The sequence below is a fragment of the Excalfactoria chinensis genome, chromosome 7 (assembly GCF_039878825.1).
Source record: "Excalfactoria chinensis isolate bCotChi1 chromosome 7, bCotChi1.hap2, whole genome shotgun sequence".
Taxonomy (NCBI): Eukaryota; Metazoa; Chordata; class Aves; order Galliformes; family Phasianidae; genus Excalfactoria; species Excalfactoria chinensis.
This window is the reverse complement of record NC_092831.1, coordinates 18,165,780-18,189,311: the sequence shown is the minus strand read 5'-3', so window position 1 is coordinate 18,189,311 and position 23,532 is coordinate 18,165,780. Positions and strand designations below refer to the sequence as shown.

Genomic DNA, 23,532 nt, shown 5'->3' with positions numbered 1-23,532 from the left:
GTCAAGCTGTTTTCACTTCGCAACACTTGGGTTGTTTTTTTTCTAAAACTTGTAATGTAACAGTAAGCGCTGCTTGGAAAGACTTATCTTTGTAGTTCCTAACAGGCCTGTTAAGTCTGTGCTATAAATAAGAAATCTTTAGCTGGTATACCTCCTGGTGAAAAGCCTCAAAGACTGAGAAGGAAACGTGCCTGGCCACTCTGCAGTGAGTTTTCTTAATAAAACAATGTAATGGTAGGGACAGAATTATTTTAGTAGAATTTAAGGAAAGAATATTCCTTTTCATGGTGGTAACATTTTCTGCTCTTATGCATGCGGTATCACTTATAAGCAGGTGAAAGTACTTCTTACTGAGGAGGTAGAAGTGAACTCTTGTCATGTAAGACTCTGAAGCCGGTGAGTCTTTGGCATTGCCTCATTTGTGTATTTGTGTTTTAAGACTGATGGTGTAAGGAGTGTAGTTATACTTAAACTGTTTCCTGTTTCTGTGACATTAACTTCTTGTAAATATTGCATCTTGGAAGATCTTGTTTTCTTAAAATAATACCAAACTTAGCCATCAAATCTTTGCAAAGTGATGAATCAAAGTCTTAATACTTATGAAAAGTAGAAGCACAGGAAACTAAAATCCTGTGATCTGTTTGCAGACAGTTTAGCTTCAGAAAGATTCTAGATTACACAGTTCTTGAAGAAATCCCTTCGCATAATCTGCCCACTGATTTCCTGTTCTCTAATGCAGTGCAAACATGTATATAGTGTTTGCATTCTTCACTTTTCCAGATTATCTTCTGTAAACTTGTATGCAGTGTTTTATTTTTATTGCAATGAAGAATGCTGTGGAGTAAATTAGTTATATCTCTGTACCTTAAATCTTGAGAAATCTATCTACAGAATCTTTTCTATTCAAGTTCTTTTCAGGAATGAAAAGTCTTTGCAACTGGCCCTAAGTCTTAAAAAGGAAATCCAAGCTCAAACTGGGGCAGGAAGAAGAGAAGAGAAAGTACATTACAACTGGTGATGAGACACTGAGATACTTTTATTTTGGTTATGTTTTCTTCTTTTTATTTTTATTTTTTTCTCATCTCATTAAATATTGAGGCTCAAATGTGATTCTGTCCTCTTCAATTTTTATTTTTTCTTTCCATAGCAAAACTTTGTTTGTGAATTGTTCACAATTCCTCTGCAAGGAATCAAAAAGGGAGTTTAAAAGAAGAGCTCCTCATTTCTCTATGTGTTGAAAGTAGTTGAGATTAGGTTGATGGACAGAAGATTATCTTGTTTCTGTTAAAACTTTTTACACTTAAAAGACTGAAGAAGCTCCTAATGTTGAATGCAATTGGATTTTATTTACATTATTAGATTTAAATCACCTTAACTAACTAATATAATTAATGAAATTATCTAGATGGCAGGTTAGACATCTTACTAGCCATGTTGAATGTCACACTGTGACTGAGTAGCAGGAAGAGTCAAACTGTGGTTTGTTTTGATTGTGGTCGTTGTTTGTGGAGAGTAGAAATGTATATCAATACTTCAGGGTAAAATAGTGAAAATATCAAGTTACCACCCCCAAAACTAGGATAGAACAACCTAGAAAATTCGGAGTTCAGGTTAAACTGAAATGAGAACACAAATATGAAAGTGCTCAATAAAGAAAACTTCAGAAAAGTTATTTTATAGAAGCATAAATTACATTTGAAAAGTAGATTTTAGATCAACTTAATCTGGCATCTCAGATTATTTACACATGTATGGTATGGCATCCTTACAAAGTTTATGTGGTTGAGTAGAAACTTCAGAAATAAAGGTAAATAATTGCTTACGGTTTGCAGGCAGCAAACATGAGTGCTAAAGATTTTTAAAAGGTAAAAATATGAGACATGCTCCCAACAGATTTATTTTTTGCTTATTAAAGGAAAAATAAGGTAGAAATTGGGATCTGGGTTAGAAACTGAGGTGGTTAAATTAGAAAATATCCTGAAAAACACATGTTAGTTTTCTTTAGAAGGGTTTTCTTACCAAGGTAATGTGAAGTCTTCAGGTGTAGCGTCTGGCTTTTTTCATAGTTTTCATCTGGAGTCCCAAGCTGGCCGGGTGATCTGGGGCCATTTAGTAGCTAGTGGCTGATGACTTAGTTTGAACCCAGATCCTGCTGCAATTGCCAAGAAAGAGAGATCCAGTTTTTCAGCAGAGACCAAGAGTAATCACTGAATGTAAACAGTAAATGCAGTGAAGATTTTACATTCTTTCACTGTGATAGATCTTAAGTTAGTTGTATTTCTAACTTGATTACATACCATGTAAGATTCTTTAAACTGGAATTTTATTCCCTTATAAAAGGATGATATTTGTCAAAATCTTCTATTTCAGAAGAACTTGCTCTTTTGAAAGTAATTTATTCATATTGCTGAACTGCCTAATTATGGTTACAGTGTTGAACTTTTTTTTTTTTTGGTAAAAACCTCTTAGTGATTGGAGTTTAATAATGTTTTTACAAATTTTAGTGTTTTAACTGTGAAGTTTTAACATAGCTTGATACAGTCTATTACTTATAGACTTATTTAAAAAAAAAAAAAAATGGCTTCCACAGATATTTTGTATCTATACAGTAGGTTTGCATATCAAGGTGATTTTCAAATGACATGATTATGTGTCTCAAATGTAGCCACCCCAAAACTGAAGCTGTTATAATAAACAGCAACACAGAGCAGGGGAGGCCTGTGGATTCTGTCCTTAAGCAAGGTTTGCATTCTGTATCCATGAACTAACTTAAACCTTGATCTGTAAACTGTCAAAAGCTCATTGCTACTCCTCTTGTCAATGTACATTGGGCAAAGGCAGCCAGTTTGTTCCACTGCCTACGACAGTAGTTTGAATGTTGGCAAATACAAACTGTAAGTCTTAATGACCATAAACATTTAGAACTTTGATTTTTATCTCAACAGAACAGCATCTTCCTAAGCACATTTGTAGTGCTTTCACGTGAATACAAACCCACCACAAGCAGTCCCACTACCCGAATCTTAGATTGCTTCTCCCCAAGAGTGGTGTGCCCACTGCCAGAGTAACTGTGTGTATTTCCTTATATACTTCTACATAACTTCAGGTTATGACTGATTCTCCACACAAGGTTCTCTTACAGGAGATATTGCTTTTATTTTGTTGTGGTGGTTTTGAATTCAGAAGTTAAACAAAAAACAGCCTAAAGCATGTACAAGTGAATACTTTTCACGTGTGATCTAAAAATAATAGTCACAGTATATATATATATATATATATATATATATATATATATATATCACAGTATATATATATATTTTTTTTTTTTTACAAAAGTCAAAATTAATAGAATATCATCTTGTGATCTGCTGTTTCAAGGAGTGAGTTAATAAAACATTATTTCCACTTGTTTGCAGAGTAGAATTGTCATAGATGATACATACCATAGCAAGCCAAGTTGTGAACTTTCAGGGTTAGTGACAGAACCAAATCTGTCAGGTCGTTCACACACTTTAACCTTCTCTTCAAATGAGGTGAGTTTCAAAGTGTGTATATGTGTCTTGTTGGTGTTGTTCATACTACAGCATGTTTAATAGAACCCCATTTTATCTATTTTTTTTTTCTTACACGAAACTGGATGGCTCTTTCCATATTTTAATTTTGTAGAATGCTGTAAAAAATCCTACGCCATTATCAAACATGTACTGGAAGAGCCCATATTGGCTGTGTGTTTTGATCCCTGTTGTGTCACAAGAACTGGAATGAACTCTGTATGATCAAATTGCCATTTTTATTTTTAAATATAACGCAATTTGGTTCCACTAATTTAAAGTCACTTTCTGGATGAATGAACACACAACATTTTTGACTGTACCTTCCCCTCAGTGCAGGTTTGTGGAGACCTCTTTTGTACAGATGAAACCTGAAATCTACGCTTTGATAACAATTCTCATTTATTGTCTCATTCGGTATTTGGCTGTCAGGTATCTTTATGAATTAAATGCTTTATAGACTTGGAGTTGTTAAATCTGAATGCAGCCAGAAATGAGCTAGATTCAGCTAGCCAAACTGATAGTGACAATGTTTGAAAGAAAAAAGAGTCAGTAATAAATGGGAGTTTGTTGCTAGCTATACTGAAGTATGCTTTGGTGAAAATAATCTGGTAATGTGTAGAAGTCTTAAAACAATGCCATAAATATGCAGCACTGCATTCTGCCTCCTGACAAATCTTGAAATTGTTAAAGAACTAGAGATGGAAATTCCTCTTTGAAATGGAGAAGGGAACAGCACTGAAGAATAGGCCTCTTCCGGCCAGTTTGGAAAAGTGACTTAGTGGTGACAGGAGGTCACTTCAGTTTGGTTGTTCATCGAGCAAGTGGTAACGTCTCTTATTCTTTCAAAGATTTTAACTTCTTAAATTGTGTAATGGCATTTATTCTTTCTTGGGTTGTGTTTTTTGTCTTTCACACCTACAGTGTGTCCATCCGCACTTGTCTACTGAATCACTTGTTTTTATGCAGGAGAGTACATTGTTCTCTCATGCTTCCACTCTTCATAAGTAGGTCTAGTTCTGCTTTCTGAATTTGAAGTTGCTCATGTGTGTTGTGGCAGCTGCAGTAGTGGCTGTTTTGGGAACTGACGTACAAACAGCTTGGGACAGTACTGTGTCTGGAAGGTAAATGGTTTTAGGGGGGAGAGTGTTAGTTAATGTCCAATAGGCATTACTCAAAAATCAATATTCTGAATCTTGTTCTGCCACACATCTCTTATTCCTGCTCATATGCCTAGAAAAGTTACAATTGTGCTTTTGTGCAGTAGGGAAAATCTTTATTTATACTGTATAAGTTTTCCTTTTTTCCCTCACTTATCTGAGGAGATGATGTTTATGTGTTTTAATGCAGACTGTCTTTTTGGTACAATTTTATGATGTTGTGTTCTTACTAATATGAAATACAAGGGTTTGCTAGTATCTGATATGTTGATAGTATGGTTGGAATTATTAGCACCATCCAGAGGACTTTTGTGGTGCAGACTGCTAGCTGGTCCAATCCATGCTGCACGGAGAAGGTGGTGCAAAGAGCTGCTCTGCATTCTGCAGGGAACTGTGTTTACCTGGAGAAAGGAAGAATTCTGCAGTACTCTGAAAGTACATAACTGAAGCTGAAGGGCAAGCACAGATCTAGTAAAATTAATGAGTTCCAACTGGAATAAAATGGTAAATATAATGTATAGAATTTTTAGCCCTTGTAGAAAAAAAAAAACTTTGGCAATATATATTTTAAGTTCATTCTAGCTGCTGATAGACCACACAATACTAAGATAAAGGTCAAACATAAGTTGGCATTTTCAAATTCCTGTTGTAGTTTCTATCTTCTTTTTCTGTGCTAAGCACCCTGATCTTGGTAGCCTGGACAGAACACACTGTGCTCTGGTTCTCCTGATAGAAGTACTGCACAGAGCACTTCAAGCAAAGCCTTCTATAAGGCTATAAAGCCTATAAAGCCCTTTGATTCTGTGAAAACTACCATTCTTTTGCACATCAGGAGGGCCAATGTATCCATATTTGCTATATCTGCATTAGCACTTTAGTTCCATTTTGAAGCAAATCTACAGATTGTCCTATTTGCCTTACATAGATTCATCTTGGAAATCAGCACACGCTTTGACTGTTCCCAGTGCACTCCAGCTGCTAGTGGCCATTGAGTCTGTGTGACCAGACTAGAGCTATTCTGAGATTAAAAATAATAATAATAATAAAAACATTTGAACTGCTTGTACTATAGAAATTAGGACCTCTGCCTAAACTGTTCTGCTCTACAAGTCTGTTTCTGTGCACCTGCACTATCTCCTAATGTAACCACTTCCCTTTGTTTAATAGGCCTGACAAAACAAAAGCATTTCTAATTTTATGAAGTCTTCTGAAGTTGTGCTTGTACATCTATTATGCCATTTTGATCTCTCAGGTCCAGTTTCAGCTGTGTGTCAGACCATGTGATAGGCCAAAGTTTCACCATCTTTCATGTAATTGCTGGAATTATTTTGGTTCACTCAGTTATTGCTCCAAGGGAGCTGCATTTTGTGAGATTCCTCCCATTTTGAAGCTGTAGTTAGCTGCTCACCTGAAACAGACAGGGTCACATCTCAAACTCATTCATAGAAAGATGCTTATTTCCATGTTTCACATTTACAAATGTTGTGTGATGTGCATTGACCCACGTGTCCAAAGTAGGCATGCTTTGAGGTGCTTTTACAACCATCCTTGGTAAATTATGGAAGCTGCATAACAGAGCAATTTTTAATTCTAAATGCAGCCCATTCTCAATACAAAGCTAGTGAGAGATCACTTAGGAGAGTAACGCTGATGTTGCTCTCATTCAAGTATCACACTAGAAATCCTTCTGTAGACATATTCAGCTCTGTTTTATGTAGCTTTTCTTTTGTGATAAAGTGAAAGAGTGCTTCAGGACTACCAGCAGTACCTTTTTCCCCCTCAGATGCCTATTTGAAATGGAGGCTGTGAGCTGTTCAGTGAGTTCTGTGTGCTAGAGACATATAATATCAGTGGAATGCTATAGGCTATTCACAGATGGCCTTCTACTAGGATAACCCTTTACACTGGTGATGTGCTGGGATCAGATAAAAGAACAAACTGTTCTTGCTCCTTAGAAGTGCTCCACATTTAGTACTTAGGATTGCTCTCAGATTTTTTGACTGCCAGAATTGCTTGTATTCTGGATTTCCTTAAAAACAATCAATAATTCAGCTGAGTGCTACTTGATTGATTCTTCTTGATGCTGTATAGGGCAGTATCTAAGATTGGGACTGGGCTACTTTGACTGACTGCTAAGAGTGTTTTGGTGGTTTGCATATGTGGAGTTTAGCAAATGCTTTGCTATTTGTTGAAAATGGTTTTCATGATTTCTTAGAGAAAACCATTTGTGTTCTCTGTTTCTCACTTACTTTGTGTTGAATGTTGTACCGTCCTTTAGTTTTTAACAAACTCCTAGGCAAACTGACTATTAGCTGTGATCTCAAGATTTTATGCCCCTTGAAGCTACAGTATGTTTAAAAATATATTTTGTTACCCAGATTCAATTGACAACTAGAATCCAGCATAAGTAAATACTGCTTACAGTGGTTTTTTTCAATTGACTAGGCATTAGATGATGAACTCACAACAACAGGAAAGCAGAATCAATGGCACAGTAGACCTATCTCTGAATGGACCACACAGCAAGTTTGCCACTGGCTAATGGGAATGAACATGGAGCAGTATATTACAGAGTTTACAGCTATGAACATAGATGGACAGCAGTTAATGCAACTCGACAGTGATAAGTTAAAGGTATGTGAATATCTCAGGATAGATTTGTAACTGTATGATTTTCATTGCTTACTCAGCTGTTCTTTTAGCTACAAAGTCTGTTTTCCTGTTATCATGATTTTTGTTTTATGGGACAGAGGTTTGGTTTTCAAATACCTTGAGCCTATAGTTGGATGAGAATATAATAACTGATAGTATTTTTTTCTAACAAATAAGACCTTGCCTTTTTACAAGGTATTTGTTACTTGTTTCATCTCAAGGAAATAAAAATCAGCAAATATCCCCAAGGGGGAGCTTGATACATGTACAATCAATCTCGGCATAAGGTCATATCAAAACAAGATCCAGCCAAGTAAAATGCATAGAACTGCAGGCTGGAATTTTAGAAATCTAAATTTGTTTTGTATCTGTTCTTCAAATGGGATAACAAAAACTGCATGTGAAGACCTGTTAATTGCATTTAATTTTTACTTCTGCTGGGAAAATAAATAAATAAATAAATAAAAATTAAATAAAAAAAATTAAAACATTAAATTGTTCCTCCAAGCCTTTCCTAGACGTTTTACCTCTAGAAGGTGCATGGTATAAGTCCCTTATGATGCTAGAAAAGACTTCAAGCTTTTATTTCTCGGTAAATCATCTGTCTTCTGGACAGGCCAGATGTGCAACTAAAATGAGGTTCATCTGCCTATCCTAGCATAAGATGAATTAGTAGTTGTAAGCTTTTATAGGGAGGAAAAACTGTGTCTAACTTTGGTCTCTAAAATCTCTAAAATGCTCCTGTATTTTTAGAACAGACTTTTAATACTAAATGTCCTGTATCTTGTAATCAAATATTTCCGTGGACAGAGCAGAAATACTGTTACTGGTCTGTCAAATGAACATCTGTCTGCGGAATTTGGGATGATAATGCTTGTAACTCAGGTTACAATTCATGTTATTAGGAGTTCCAAAAAGGTGATACTGCTACCTGTAACTTGGAATCACTTGCTGCCACCTGCTGATCAAAAATCAAAGTGCACTTGACTATGCATTTTATTATACACCTTAAAATCCTCAGTACTTATAAGTGAACGAGATAGGCTGCCCTAAAACGTAGGCAGACAATAGAATACACAAGTAATCAGAAAGAATGGAAAGGGTGAGCTAAAGAAAAGCAATGCCATGGTAGGGAGCACAGTGTTAGCACACCAAACATTTATAGAAATGACTCACTTGTGTTAACAGACACAATTCCAATAGTATGTCATCCAAACAAGAGATGTCTAGGAAAGGTGGAAATCTGTTGCACTATTTTCTTACCATTTGGCCTCACTGGATCATTGTTATCAGAAAGGAACAAATTATGTGCCAGAAAGGATTTTCAACCACTGTTGCGGTTGCACTTTTTTTCCCCAAAGTTTTCTTCTCAGGAATGACTCAAAGATTCCAAAGGTTCCAGGCTTTAAAAGAGCTGGCATGTCTTTCTTTAAGGCGAATACTTGGTTTGGTCTTTGTTTTTAACACTGTCAAAATCTCCACCATCAATAGTGAAGATGTCTTAAGTTACTGAGCTGCTCTATTTATTTCTTTTGACCTACATGATGCAATTTTAAAAGAAATGTGAACTTCCTAGAATCAGTTTTCATGGATTGGATTTTTCTCAAGCAGTTAAAAAACACCGCTGGCTGATCTGAGCTCAGCAGCATTCCTAATTAAAAAAATAGAAACATTTAAAGAGAGTTTAAGAGTAGTTACTGAATATAAATTTCTGCAGTATATTAAAGAATATATATTTAAAAAAACCCAAAACAAACAAACAAACAAAAAAAAAAAACCCACCTTCTTAAACTGTTCTTGCTTAAGTACTGTCGATAGTGCTGTTGGAAAAACTATTAACTAAGTGCTCTTTGTTTTGTTTTGTTTTGTTTTTTAACCCCCAAAGGCTTTGGGAGTTTCCAGTCAAAACGACCGATCAACAATAAAGAAAAAAATTAAGGATATTAGGAAGACACAAGAAAAACTAGAAAAACAGAAGGAAAAAGTTCAGAAGAAAGAGAAGGAAGTGCGCAAGACTGCCAGAGTGGTAACCACTCTTGAATCTAGCTGCTAAAGTGACCCTGCCTTTAATCTTAGTGCATACTTGTGTCATCCTGAGGAAGTTCAGCAGATTTGTATATAGTTGTACAATTGAGGGGAGAAGGGAAAGTGCAACAGTTTAATATGGTAGGTTTGTTTTTTGGTTTGTTTGGTTGGTTTTTTTTACTTATAGTCCCTCCCCACTACAACCCAATAAAATGAAATATTTTCAGTATTTTCATTCCTAGTTGACTCTGCCTGTACTAATAGTAATTTAACTTCCTGCCTTAATTAATATTTGTGCTTCTAAGACCTCATATGCCCTCTTAATTGAAGTTTCTACACATTTGTGGAAAGTAGAATGCTATATTTAAAATCATTCCAATATTAGTCAACTGGCATTTAATAGAGTTGAGTTCTCGTAGAGGGATGATAGAAAATTCCTGCCAACCAATTCAGTTCTTGACAGTCTGTTTATCTGTTGCCACTAAAGATGTATAGAGAAAGTTGTTTAGAAAAAAAAAAAAAACAAAAAACAAAAAACCCAGTAATGTCGAATTAATTTAAGAAAACATGTATTTCAAATTTATGGAGTATTTTCTTTAAATTCGTGTATTTCTGGGATGATTCATGTTCACGCTAAGTCCACTGTAGTAGCACATTGTTTTTGAATTCCATGTGTTGCAATTTACTGAGAAAATAACAAGAAATATGAAGTAGTTTTCACAAACTACGTACACTAATCACAATATTAATTTTTCTGTACACTACCTTTATGATATTGGGACAAGGTTTAAACCTATAAATAAGATCTTTTTTAACCTATTTTTTCCTAAATAATACATAGTTTTATAGATTTATGCTACAAATAAGATCAATTTGCAATACATGTATTTCTCTTTTCTACTTGCTACAAGTTTTTTGCGGACCAAATTTATATATTTGCTAATTTTAAACTTTGCTGTTTTTCAAACTTAAAATATCAAGGGAAGAACTATAGAAAAACTATCACTGAAGCACTGGGTTTCTGCATTGTATTTAAATATGTTCAATTGTAGACTACAGATTATTTCTCTTTAAAGGAGGATTTGACATGCCATATAGTTTAGAACATGAATTGGTGTTTTGTATATTTACATACTGTCTTAAAGATACGATAACAGCACTTCTTTAATTAGATTATTCCAGAAGCAAAGTATCAATTCCACCATAGAATGGACTAGAACAAAATTTAAATCATTTGTGTATGTGGACCAAGTTCTCCTTTAAATCTATGGACTGTTTTTCATTTTAATTAAATGAATGAATGAACTTCACTGTTGGTGTTTCACAAGTCTTTGTTGTTGTTGTTGGGTTTTTTTTGTATAATTGTCTTGGGAACTCCAGCAAAGGAATGGTGTGGAAATGCTTCTGCACACCATACATTTCCAAAATAAAGTTTAAGAATCTTGGTAATAATCATTACTTCTAATGAAAGGCTCTATTTTCAGTTGTGTACGTTAAGAAATCTTGAGAACATAATTATTTAACTTATTTACTTTGTCTCTTGTAGCTCTGAGTTTGTACTCCGAATTCACAGACCTTGAGCCAGGGAGGATTGCTGCCCTACTGATAAAGAAAAGGGAACTGGAAGCACGGAATGATCAAATTCTTAGAATTACACAACTTAAACTGTGCTTTCTGTAATCCAGTGAAGGATATCTATTTCTCAGTTAAGTGCTCCAGAGCAGGGAATACATCTGTGTGTTACCTCTTTTCTTTAAGTCTTCTGAACTCAACGTTGCACTCAGTGAGGAGCTTGTTTGCAGGGAAGACAATAGTGGAAATGATGGCTTTCTTGCATACAGGGCTGTTGTAACTAACTTGGGGCTATAGCATAGATGCTAAATTCATCTGGCACCTTAGTGTATGAACAGATATCACAGACCATAGACTTTAACATCTGTCCGTTATAGGAATATAGGTATGTAGGAAGTCTGTTTCTATAGAACTTGTTCAGTTATCAACAAAATCACCCAACTGAAAGTGTAATTTTTAAAATATTTTTAATGAATAAATGTAGTGATTCTTTTAAAAAAAAAAAAAAAAAAAAACAACAAAAAAAACACAAACCAAGATTAATTTTACAGTGCAAGACTGAGCTCATTTTCATACAAAACTATTAATCTCAGCACTTTGATAGCTGAGCTAGTATACTACTTCACTATAAACTGTGTTAATGATGACTGTAGTACAGCAATGAAAATGTTAAACAAAAAATCATCTTCTAAACTTCTATTTAAATCAAAACTAATAGATCAATTTTATGAATAGGGTTAAACACTGTAAAGCAATACACTGCTACATTTGTGTTTTTTACCACAATCACTTGGGGTATTAGCTAAGAAGAAATGAGCATAATTACAGGGTAAGTCTTTCTAATAATCAGAATTCAATTGGTAACTAGCTGAGAGCATGAAAGGGCTTTTATTTCAATACCATATGAAATGTTTAAACAACTTCATAGGAAAAAAAGTGATTTTTCTTTAGAAATATTTCTTCTGGTTCCCAGATATTACTAAAAGTGTTCAATTTAGTTATTTATATATTTAAAACAGCAAAAGGGCTAGAAGAATTCAGAGCTGAGTTTTTAGAAGCTGTTGCTGTAACTTCAAGTCTTAGTTCAGCAAATGTAATAGCTGCAAACACTCCCTCTAAATTTTGTATAAGGCCCATTTTACAATACGTAGAATTTCTCACATTAATCGTCTTACAGGGTTGAAGACAACTCTTGTCCTTGAACTCATGTCCTTGTAAGAAAATAAAATAGGGACCTAAGTGCCCCCAGGCTTGAGTGGAGCAATTATCTGTACTGTTCTAGTTAGGATTACTTAATCCTTCCTCAGACTGTCAGTTTAACTACATATGTAACCATTCTGAAACTTCCTCCTGTTAAAATGAACCATGTTAGCTCAAAAAGAGTATAAAAGCATTTTATTGTTTTGCAGATTGAGACTAGGGAGTAGCAGCTGATAATATTTAGCCTGGCTCAGCTACAGCTAGAACAGCATGATTGCAAGTTCTCATGTAACAGCTATGCCCTTCACTTGTGGTTTCTCACCTTGTGCTCCGCACAGTGCAAGTAATCTAGTAAAATTTAGGCTCACTCTTTCTGAGAGCAATTATGCATGTCCACTGCATGACTAAATTGCAGGAGTATATGCAATGAGTTACCTGAGGGAAAAGGCTTAATTCTAAAGGTCTGTTTCACTCCTAAAATGCTCAGGAATTATATAAAAATACAACACAGATGAGTCTGACTTCAACAAAGCTGGAACACTAGCCATTAAGAGAAGCTAAATCCCTTACTGAAGGACTGTGTACCTGAAAATTAATGCTTGGTCATCCCCAGTGTGTTTTGACAGTTTGCCTTTGCCTGATGAACTTATTCTGCTCAGCTTATTCGCATTTATGGCATGACCTCAAGCTACTAGGTAAATGAAGCCAGAAGCCCACTACAACTACAAAGGTATTTTCAAAACCTGCTAATAATTCCTCATTTTTTAAAAAATACTCCTGAGAAAGTAGTTTCTATCATCTGAGTAACTGAGATTCCCTACTAACAGTAAATTTTAAAAATCTGTTTATTAAAAAATATTCTTAATGTACAACTGTAACCTGACATACACCAGAGTCTGAGCTTTCACTAGGGCTAGAACACTGATACTGTGGTTTGATATTACCTACCCCATATAAGCAAATGTAAGACCACAAACCTTTACTGTACACAAGCAAACACTACCTACTAATTCACAATGATCAAGGAAAGGTAAGTTTTTCACACATTAAATATTCACATTACCACCAAAGAAATATTACTGATACCACCTACCTGAGATACATTATACCAGTGGTAGCAGCTCTAGAACTGATATTTTTTTTCTATTATTATTCCTAAAGACCTGTGTGTAGTTTCTAAAGCTGTGGAAAAAAAATGTATAGTGTGTAGATAACATTTCTAACTTTGCAAAATTAGGCTTCAGCATATTTAAGATCAAGAAATAGAAAGCTCCATACTGGTGCAAAGGTACAGCAAAAACCTCCTTAATGTTTCTTAAATGAGTGTTTCATTAATCTTTTAACACTGTATAATGGAAAAATACTCTGGCAAGCTTTTTCCAGAGTTCCATTAAAAAAATTTTGTAATCATATGACCTAATACATTTCTCAGTAGATATGAAACAGGTTACACTAGTCTCTATAAAACTTTAAAGTACTGCTCCCTTGATTTAACTACAGAAAGTAGTCATTAATAGAAGGTGGAACAAATTAATCATGACCTTCATAAAAAGTATGAACAGCTTATTACTTTTTTCTTAAATTCCAGGAAAGAAGGTAATAGACTTAAGCTTTGTTATTCCCCCTAGAATGATTTTCACAGATCAAACATGGCTCAGCATCTTGATATAAACCAGGGTCTTTTAAATTCCCTTCACATGACATACGTACATCTTAGGAGCTGCTGAGCAAAAAACTATGTACTGCGAAAAGTAGTCATGTCCTTTGGCTCACTGCTTGGCACACACCAGTCATCTGCTTCATGGTTTGCTTTATAATGTTTCCAGGCTGCTTTATTATACACAGGGAGTCTTTCAATTGAGTCTGTTGATAAGGCCTGTAAATAGATAAGACCATAACAAACTTTTCTTTTTAATGAAAAAATAACAGAACAGAGATTCGCTAATAGCATTGATGCTAAAGTTAAAACAGTAAAGTGAAATGATATATCATACCTTTATGTAAATAACTGCATCTGTGCCATAACCTTCCAAGGAATACAGTTTCAGGTCTCCTTGGAAGTACTGTGCGTACAGGCGTGATATGGGCAAGCCATAACCAAATCCAGCCTGATTGGGGAGAAAAAGTATATTTTTATTAACATCATCAGACAGTGGTTGGTTTTGGTGGTTTTGGTGGTTTTTAATTTAAAAGGTAAACAGAGGATCTAAGAGTAATGTTTGACAGCAAGGAATTCACCCCAGAAAGAGGAAAAAAAAACATTGTTAACCTGTGAGTATGAGAAGAAAACTATTTTAGTCCTTAGTCAGACTGAGTTACTAGATAACAGTTCTTGTATTTTAGAAGCTTTTTTCAATAATAAACTGTATTGAGTGCCTTACAGCACTGCTGATTTTAAGTGTTTAATATTCTTAAGTCAGGTACATTTTATCATCAGTATACAGAAAAGGTTCAAGAAGAAACTAATGGGAACTTATAGCTTATGCTACAGTTCTATCAAGCCTGTCTGCAACATTTTTAAGCATGTACATATTTAATCTACAGTATTTGATAAAGAATTTCTCTAAGAACACTACCCCTGGTTTTAAGTAAAGATCTGTTACTTAGTGAGTTGCACAGTCATCTAGGTGCAGAAAAGTGTTAAACCTCCTTAACAACAAATGCTACATTTCCAGTGCTACTATCAGAGAGAACAAATTCAGGAAAGCTGTTCAGAGCTTCTTACTGTATTTCTCATGCATCTGTAAAGTTCACATGAGACCATGAAGCTGAAGTAGATTCCCCATCTACCGTACCGTATCCGTGTACCATCATTCTTACTGGGGAATAGTACAACTGACTACAGAGCACAGATGAAACTACAAATTTGATTCAAAACTGATGCTATAGTGTTTTTTTTTTCACTTTCTTCCAGTGGTCACTAGAAGAATTAAGAGTCCTGCGTTTGTATGCAGTATAGCTAATTGTTCTGCTGGAAGGAGCTCATCTCTATGTTTGATATAGAGGAACAGAGTCTTTACATTCAAATAGTAGTCAGTGACTTAGGATTTCATACAATTTCCAGATTTTCCAGGAAAATATTTGAATTAAGCTGTAACATCCAAATGGTTGTACATGCTGTATAAAACCAGTACTTCATGGCTTTGGCTGAACGGTTTGCTTTGTGATTATTTCTCATATTTAGGATGACAAGGTATAAAAGATTTACATACCAAAGGTGTAGCTCGGGATGTCTCAACACGTGGACGCGGTGCTGTTGAATACATATAGTTGAATAGTCTGTCAATTTTCCTCATAGGAACACCTCCGCCACGATCACTCATCTGGAACAAGAAGAAACACATAGCGTTATGTCCTTCAATGCAGTTTTGTAAAAGACAGCATCTCTCAAACACTGATGCAGAGAAAATTCAGGTAAAATATAATACAAAGTTGTCTCTAGAAAATGAAGGTCGTCTTAAATTCCCATCTCTCAGCTATGGCAACAAACAGATGAATTCTTTGCTATCATCCCTTGTACAAACCAACTGAATAAAACACCATCATTTAAAGTATGCAGAATCTCTTGAAAGTTCTACTTAAATTTTGCATTGCTTTTATCTTGTCATAACTCAGTTTTGTGTGAAATCAGTATTTGTAGCTACTGATTTCAACAAGTGACAGGTTCTGTGTATTTTCTTCTTTATTACTGAGAACTACTTCCAATGAAAGTCAATATATTAAAACTTGTTACTGAAGCAGCAAGTCCAAAGAATTGTTTGAGTAGATGTTTGTTAGGCCTATGAAAAAAGCCAGTGCTTGCTGCTGATCTTTGAAATCCAAATCACTGTCGTACATATGAAAAATACATTAGTCTGCAAACTGTACATCAGGCAGATTTCATCTGCATGAAATATAAAATACTCATTTCCCTTTTTTTGAGTTGTTTCACACCTTCAGTGGAGCATTTTGGCTTACAAAATGCTGCCATGACAACTGCAGAAAGATGCTGCTTTGTTTGCAGTCATGGTCACATATAAGCAAGGCATGAGCAAAATAACAATGAAATAACCCTCGAAATACTATAAACAAGAAGTACCTTAACAGTTAAATCCTCATTTCCCAAGGTGACATGCACGTGAATTGGAGGATAAATGCATCGATCAGCATTATGTTCCATGGTGGCTCTCATTGCATTCTGCAATTTTCAAGTATGAGAACTTAAAGCCTATTCTTACCCTTTTGTTAATTATTTTAAAGCAAACATCAACTTAAGAAAGTTAATTTTATCACATATTTCAGAATTAGAACAAAAAATATAGTTTTAAAATAGTTTTTTGAATACTTCTGGTTTATTCAGTGTCAAGATTTGTATAACTTATTAGAATCACACGGGCCTGAGTTATTAAAACTGTTTAGAATAAGCATTTAAATATTTTAATTTTAAATCTTCTTTGTAGAAATCTTTATAATGAGTTCTATATGCAATAGGACACAAAGATCCAAGAAAAGTCTAGGACAGAAGTAACTCCTAGAAGGAAGTTAAATAGGGCCTGTTATACAGGTTACAAGTGTCCCCAAAGTTAGGAATATTATTCTCACTTGCTTTATTAACTTTATACGCTTTGAGGCCTTTTTTTTTTTTTTTTTTTTTTTTTTGTCTACTCGAGACATCAGAGGTTTTCAGTTGTTAGGCAAAGGAGAAAGATGTTCAATTTCTATGCAGTTGTTATTCCTCTAAATAGTACAGCTTTTGGGTATTTTCCCACCATTAAAATGTCAAAAGCTTGCATTTGCAAAAACACACTGCTATCTAGAATTGGTTCACAAAGTCAAACAAATACAATCTTACTAAACAAACAAATTCTGTCAAAGAATTGTGTAATGGTAATTCAACAGACCTTGAAAAGTTCGAAAACCATGTGATAGAGGTGAGACGGTACATACACCACTTGCATGGGCTGTCCTGGTGATTTAACTGCAGAAAAGAAAGTCTAAATATTTAAATGGCAAACTGGGCAAGTTGTATTCATTCCCGTAGTGATTCAGCGTGTATACTTGTATTATTAAGAGAACTTGAAAGAGAAAGAATATTTAATAGAATGACTTGGGTTGGAAGGCACCTTGAAGGCCATCTAGTTCCAACCCCGCTGCCATGTGCAAGGACACCTTCCACTAGATTGGGCAGCCCAGAGTACATTGGCTTTTTCATTTACTTGTAGAAGCAACTCAGATTGTTTCTTTTTGTAGGTCTGTCTGAACTTGCACTAACTTGAGAAGCACTCCAGTAAGCAGAGTTAGAAAGGCTCTTTAGCATCCAGCAGAACTATGGGAACAGGAGCTGACCTCTGAGGTCACAGGTATTCATTTGCAAAATTTTCAAGTCACAGACCAAGGGTTCAAGTAATTTTTTAAAGTGACATGACTGTGTTGTATCTGACTGCAAGTACCAGTGTGTGATAAGAAAAGGGGAAGCCTTCTACCAGGTTTTTAAAAAAAGGCATGCAGTAGAGGATGTAATATCCAAATCTATATCAGATCTCCATATAGTAACCATTTAAAATGTGAAAAGAGCACATTTGACCAGCTACTTCAGAAAAAGCTATCATTACATTCAGGAAAGTGCCTCACCCCACATTCACTTACTATTCAACTCTTCAAGGACAAGTTCTGGAGAGCTCATATAATACAAATCACAAAGACTCTTGGCACTTTCATAGCCGTCTGTAAGAAATACACAGAAAGTTACATTTTCCCCTCCATTTTTCTTTTCCCTGCTACAGTTTGTGAAAAATAAAGCCATAACTGAAAACACTGCACAGCCAGTGAGATTTTGTATCTTCTCACAGAGATGGTTTCTGGGACAAAACTGAAAAAAAACAAAAACCAAAAGCTTTAATTTAAACTTTTGTTCCAAGATGTGGAGTGGCCTCAGGCTCCGTGTTCACGCAAGTTTTCAGAATTCTCTGGATTTCACAACTTCTCTGGATTTACCTCTAATAACTCCAACAACATTGCAGCTAGGATCAATGCTTCCAATGTGTTTTGGATGAGCTGGATTACTTTTCCCACCAAACAGTAAAGCTGCCAAAAAAAAGAAAGTATTTTTTAATATCCAACATAATTTCTACAATTCTAGTTTATATCTTCATTTTTGCTAAACACAAATTTAAAGACAATCTGAAATTCCAATCTTTACTGTATTTATACGACACTTTTTAATAAATATCTTTAAGAAGTGATCAAGAAGTATTAAGCACTTAAAAATGAAGGGAAAATATTGACATATTACAGGTACTGTGTCCCCCCCTTCAACAACAGCACTTACAGTGTTGATTAAGGAGCATTCTAATTGAAATGCGACTCATGTAGAAACGATCTAAAAAATACTGCACATTCTGTGAGGTCACTGGATCAATGCCAAAGCTTTCCTTGTATTCTATCACTCCTTGAGCCATAGTAGGAATTACATCATTGTGTCGATTGCGTATTTTTATCACGGTATCTGTAAAACTAAAATTAATACATTGTTAGGTGTTCACTTTCAAGTGAATTTAATCCTCTGGCAAACTGAATATCTGCCCATGAAAATGAAGACAGTTGTGTACAGAAGTAACACAGCTCTGCCTGCTGCAGTGAGAAAACAGCCCAATCTTTAGAGTATATACATAATTCCATGAAACTTGCACTTAGTCAATAATAGTGCCACCAGTGGTGATGATTTACACAATTACTGTTTACTTACTGTTATTTTATTGACTAATGCCAAAAGAAGAGAAAATGGTGCCCACCATCATCATGCAAGTCATCCCATACCTGTCAAACGGTAGCTATAGTCAGCCAGTAATGATCAAACCCAGTCCACGGATGAAAAGTTCCATACAGCACTGACAGCATTGCAAAGAACTGGTAAAAATTTGGTTAAGTTTAACGTGCTCATAGCTTCCTCAGTGTAACAAAAAAAGCCCCAAGAGCATAATGGTACAGCATAAAAGTGCTTTGTTTCATGTTTCAGTGTTCCACCCTTCCCAGGGGTAAGGGATAATGTTACTGTGTTTCTTACCTAGAGACTGAAGATAGCTATAATTTTTTTAAGCCACTTCTTTTCCTGCTAGTCTTTACATATAACATCAGTATTGATATACATGACAGATCTTTACCTGTGAATAGCCCCCGAATCTTCTGAACTCTTGTCTTTAAAGTCAAGGATCTCCTGAAGACTTTGGACATACCTTTAAATGAAAGAAACATGACAGACCAATGCTAATATGCCTCCCTAGTTCCCTCTGGTTAGCAAAATTCTAAGACTGGTTGCAACTAAATAATTTTATTTGATATGTCCCCACATCTTGCAAAAATTGATGCTTAAACTCCTTACTTAAAAGCAATTTTTACTTTTCAAAGAACAGCTTTTTAATTTTAATAGCCTTGTATTGATCCTGCTGTTCTCTAGCTCTGGGACCTTTCTCTTGTTTTCTTATTTTCTCCACCCTTAGTCTCAGTCCGCAGTAACCTGTCTTCTAGACAGTTTCTATTCTGTTTTGCAAGCACTTTGTGCATTCTGTTGGTTTCTGCAGCTAGCTTCTTCATTTTAGGTAAGTTCTCTATTAAACATTGCTCTAGTGGATTTTTATTATTACTGAATTCTCATTCATGACCATTTGGAATGGTTAATGACTTTTAATTCCCTTGTCAGTTACCTAATTACTCCTGCAGGTTGTTTGTTTGTTGTTTTGTTTTTTCCCAAGTCTTCAAATGTATTTTCTGTCCCATTGGGATATTCACTCATTCTAAATCATTTCATGTTATGAGCACATTAAGTACTTCTTTCTGTAGCATTGAATGAGTTGCTCCTCCAGCTGTGTATATGAAGAAAGTCACCCTTAAAGGAACTAAATAACACCTCTTACCAACTCTGTACCAGCTGAACTGAAGGTGTTCTGAGAAGATTGTCTGGAAGCAGGCTTATTTCCTTCATTATGTTTGCTAATCTTACAGGCAGCTCTTGTCGCAGAAACATAAATGAAGTCTTTTCACAGGCATTTTCAGATCCTGGGACCAAAAAAAATATTTGACAACATTAGAACAAAGTCAGCATTTATGGCAGAGTGCTACACAAACCCTCATGTTTTTGCCTAAGAGGCCTCTGGTTAGGTTTTAAAGTTGACTCAGACAGTCTGGTATGCCAATGTTTCTTTCAAGGCAGCAGTACACTTATATTTTAAACTCTTAACTCATAATGAAACCTACAAGCTCTGTATATTTAAGAGTATATACTGCAAGAACTGCTGTCCCACGCCATTCAACTTTAAATAAGATTTCTATCTAATTAATTTGCTTGTTTCGTGTGTAGCAAACACTGACTAACTACCATTGCTGAAACGATACATCATTCATGAAAATCAAATGAAACAAGCATGGGAAGCTATATGTTAGAGTCTGTGTAAATGTCAATTATATGCAGGAAAGAAGATGGCACTTATCAGCACTACACACTGTCTACATACAAGCTCTGCCCAGAAACCTAATTCATTTCCCTAGTCAGACTGCATTTCCAGCATGACTGTTACTGGCCTTTCCCTGTTCTCAGGTAAAAATCCCATGAACTGGTCAAATTGAAGGTGTAAGAATGAAAATGAAACTATCATCTCAGACTGCCCCCTTGCACTTGGCAAATGACGTCCTGCAAAACAGCTTTGCCTCTGGAGGTCACATCACAGTCCTGGGTCAAAATTAGAAGGCAGCTTAGGGTAAACAAGATTTTAGGGAATAGGCAAAAGATTTTGTTTCCCTGTGCAGTCATGATCTATCTGTGCAAAGAATTCCTGAGGTGTGGAGCCATAGTGGCGAGGCTGGTCTCTTTTGTGGTCTCTCTAGTGCGTGGGGACAGGACTAGGGGTAATGGGCTGAAACTTCAGCATAGGAAGTTCCACACGAATGTGCGCAAGAACTTCTTTACGGTGAGGGTGACGGAGCACTGGAACAGGCTGCCCAGGGAGGTGGTGGAGTCTCCTTCCCTGGAGATATTCAAGACCCGCCTGGACGCCTACCTGTGTGATGTGGTGTAGGGAGCCTGCTTTGGCAGGGGGGTTGGACTCGATGATCTCTAGAGGTCCCTTCTAACCCCTACAATTCTGTGATTCTGTGATTCTGTGAATTGATTGGTGGGTTTTATGATTTTCTCTTTGATTGCTCTCACTTTTACAAAAGAAAGCAAAAAATTTCCCCACGAAAGCACCACTGGATTATAATGGCCACAGAATGTCTTACAGACAAATGCTGTGTTCCACTGTACTCTTTTTTACCTTTATTATTATGATTTATTAAGAAAACAGTAAGCAAACTAAAGTCAAAGGTAAAAGCACAACAGTTTTTAAGACTATGTTATGTCAAGGTAGTAATAGCAAGAAAGTGGACTCCCTTTTGACGTGGTAAATATCACACCTTGAAAATAAATAATGATATTAAGGCAAAAATGATTATGTTGGTATTCTAGCAGTAAAACAATGGAGGTCAAAACTCACTCTGAATTGCAATGTTTGTGCTCAATAGATTAGCAGCAAAGACTACAGCGAGTTTCCCTTAAAAATCTGGAATTGTAAACGTGGGATGCATTTTATTGTAATGTACGAACATTGAATGGACAGATGAAGTAAGAGGATACTTGGAAGAATCTGTTTAAATCTTCCTATATAGGGTCTGGGGTTCTGGAATTAGTTCTCAGTTAAGTTTTACTTACAGGAAGATAAAGATCAGTACAGTTGTTTACTAGTTATACGTTAACATATAGGTTATGACGTTGCTCTGCTTACAGAAACAGAACCTACTGCAGCATAGCTCAACACTCAGGACTGATGAAGGCCTTCCAGTATAACTTGCAGACCTTCCTCTGCGCGGCCTTGGAAGCAGAGCAGTGCCTGCGATCAGTCCCTTTTCATTCCAAGTACTCCTCAACCCCGGGAACGACATCTGCAGTTTTAGCACGGAGCTTCAGCCTGAGCGCCCTGCTGCCAATTTATTCAGTTTCAAGGCCAGACTCCCAGCCTGGCTCGTGTCGTTTGCTTTCTGTCCCCCTCACACGCATTCCCAAGCATGCAGCCCTCGGTGTTTATGCCGGGGACAGGCACGTGACCGCAGAGCAATCGCAATGGTTCCAGCCGTCCGCTCCGCCAGCGTTCCACGTTTCCTGCGCGCCGCAAAGCTGGCGTGCCTCTGGCTTTCAGCAAGCTTCACGAGAGTGCCTTTCCGGTCGCCCCGTTAGCAAATGCCAGCTGTCATCGGCACCAGCTGTCCCAGCGCTGCAGGTTGGCGGAACACCAAACCACCTCCGTGACACCCAGATCTCGAGTTTCCAGCTGAGTTTCAACCTTGCCTCAGTTTTGTCTCTGGGTAAGGAGCCATCCGGGCTCCGTTCTGGATGAAGGAAGCAGAAGCCGGTTCTGCCACGAGGGCAGCGTTAAGCAGCGACACGCGGCGAAGGCGCCCGGAGGAGCCGGCCGAGCACCGCCCGCCCTGGGGCCACAGGCGCGAGGCCCCCACGCGCGCGCCAAGGGCGGCGATCGGCCGCGCGAGGCCGGCTGGAGCCTCGGCCCATCAGCGGCACCCGCGGCGGGACTCACCGAAGTCCAGGAACTGCTTCATGGAGAGCGGCGAGGGGGAGAAGCGCGAGTAGAAGTCCACCTGCTGCGGGATGCTGCCCGGGGAGGCGCAGCGCAGCAGGGCGCGCAGCAGCCTCATGGCTCCTCCCGCACGGCCCACGCTCGGCTCAGCCCGTCCCGGCCGCCATTGCCCGCCGCGCCCGCTCCCCCGGCCCCTGCCCGCACCGCGGCCTCCTCCGCCGCGCGACCGGGGGAGGTGCCCGAGGCAGCGTGCGTCCTCCCGGCCCGGCCCCACGCAGCGGCGGCGGGGCGGAGGAGAGGGCGGCTCCGAGGAGGGGAGGTCCCGCCCGGCGCTACCGAGGTGGCAGCGATCTCCGTCCCGGTGAGAGGCGACGGTCGCTCCAGGAGAATCCCAGCCTCAGCAAGGTAGGTCGGAGGGGCTGCTGCCCCGGGGAGGGCCTGGGGGGCGGCGAGGGGGAGAAACGGGAAATGGATGCCGGGCTAAGGGGGCGATGGGGCAGAAATGAGGCCGGGATGTCCGGCCGGGATGACCCAGAGAGGGACCTGGGGGTCCTGATGCACGAGAAACTTAACATGAGCCAGCAGTGTGCTCTTGCAGCTCGGAAGGCAAACGGTATCCTGGGCTCCATCAGGAGAGGGGTGGCCAGCAGGGACAGGGAAGTGATTCTCCCTCTTTATTCTGCTCTTGTGAGGCCCCATCTGGAGTACTGTGTCCAGGTGTGGAGCCCTCAGTACAAGACATGGAGCTGTTAGAAAGTGTCCAGAAGAGGGCGA

General features: G+C 37.6%; 2 protein-coding genes and 1 long non-coding RNA gene across 6 annotated transcripts in view; 2 read left to right on the top strand and 1 right to left on the bottom strand.

The window, feature by feature from the left end:
- LOC140254627 (neurabin-1-like) overlaps positions 1-10,842 on the top strand; it is a 41,414-nt gene extending 30,572 nt beyond the window's left edge. For 3 of the 4 annotated variants that reach the window (XM_072341364.1, XM_072341363.1, XM_072341362.1), the window contains exons 17-19: positions 3,417-3,533; positions 7,157-7,345; positions 9,249-10,842. In XM_072341364.1, the coding sequence (XP_072197465.1) occupies positions 3,417-3,533; positions 7,157-7,345; positions 9,249-9,416 (474 nt within the window). In that variant the 3' untranslated portion in view covers positions 9,417-10,842. The remainder of the gene's footprint in view (positions 1-3,416; positions 3,534-7,156; positions 7,346-9,248) is intronic. The other variant, XM_072341365.1, reaches the window with a different exon arrangement.
- Positions 10,843-11,459: 617 nt separating this feature from the next.
- On the bottom strand, positions 11,460-23,138 carry PDK1 (pyruvate dehydrogenase kinase 1). Its single transcript, XM_072341392.1, has 11 exons — positions 22,759-23,138; positions 20,050-20,191; positions 19,300-19,371; positions 18,468-18,652; positions 18,134-18,223; positions 17,786-17,863; positions 17,041-17,117; positions 16,239-16,337; positions 15,373-15,483; positions 14,155-14,268; positions 11,460-14,036 (listed from the first exon to the last, which is right to left on the bottom strand). Exons 1-11 carry the CDS (start codon positions 22,874-22,876, stop codon positions 13,896-13,898), a joined length of 1,227 nt encoding a protein of 408 aa, XP_072197493.1. The 5' UTR covers positions 22,877-23,138; the 3' UTR covers positions 11,460-13,895.
- The window catches only part of LOC140254635 (uncharacterized), a 35,544-nt gene continuing 35,041 nt past the window's right edge, over positions 23,030-23,532 (top strand). Inside the window, exon 1 of the long non-coding RNA XR_011904271.1 lies at positions 23,030-23,163. This is a non-coding gene — a long non-coding RNA (uncharacterized lncRNA). The remainder of the gene's footprint in view (positions 23,164-23,532) is intronic.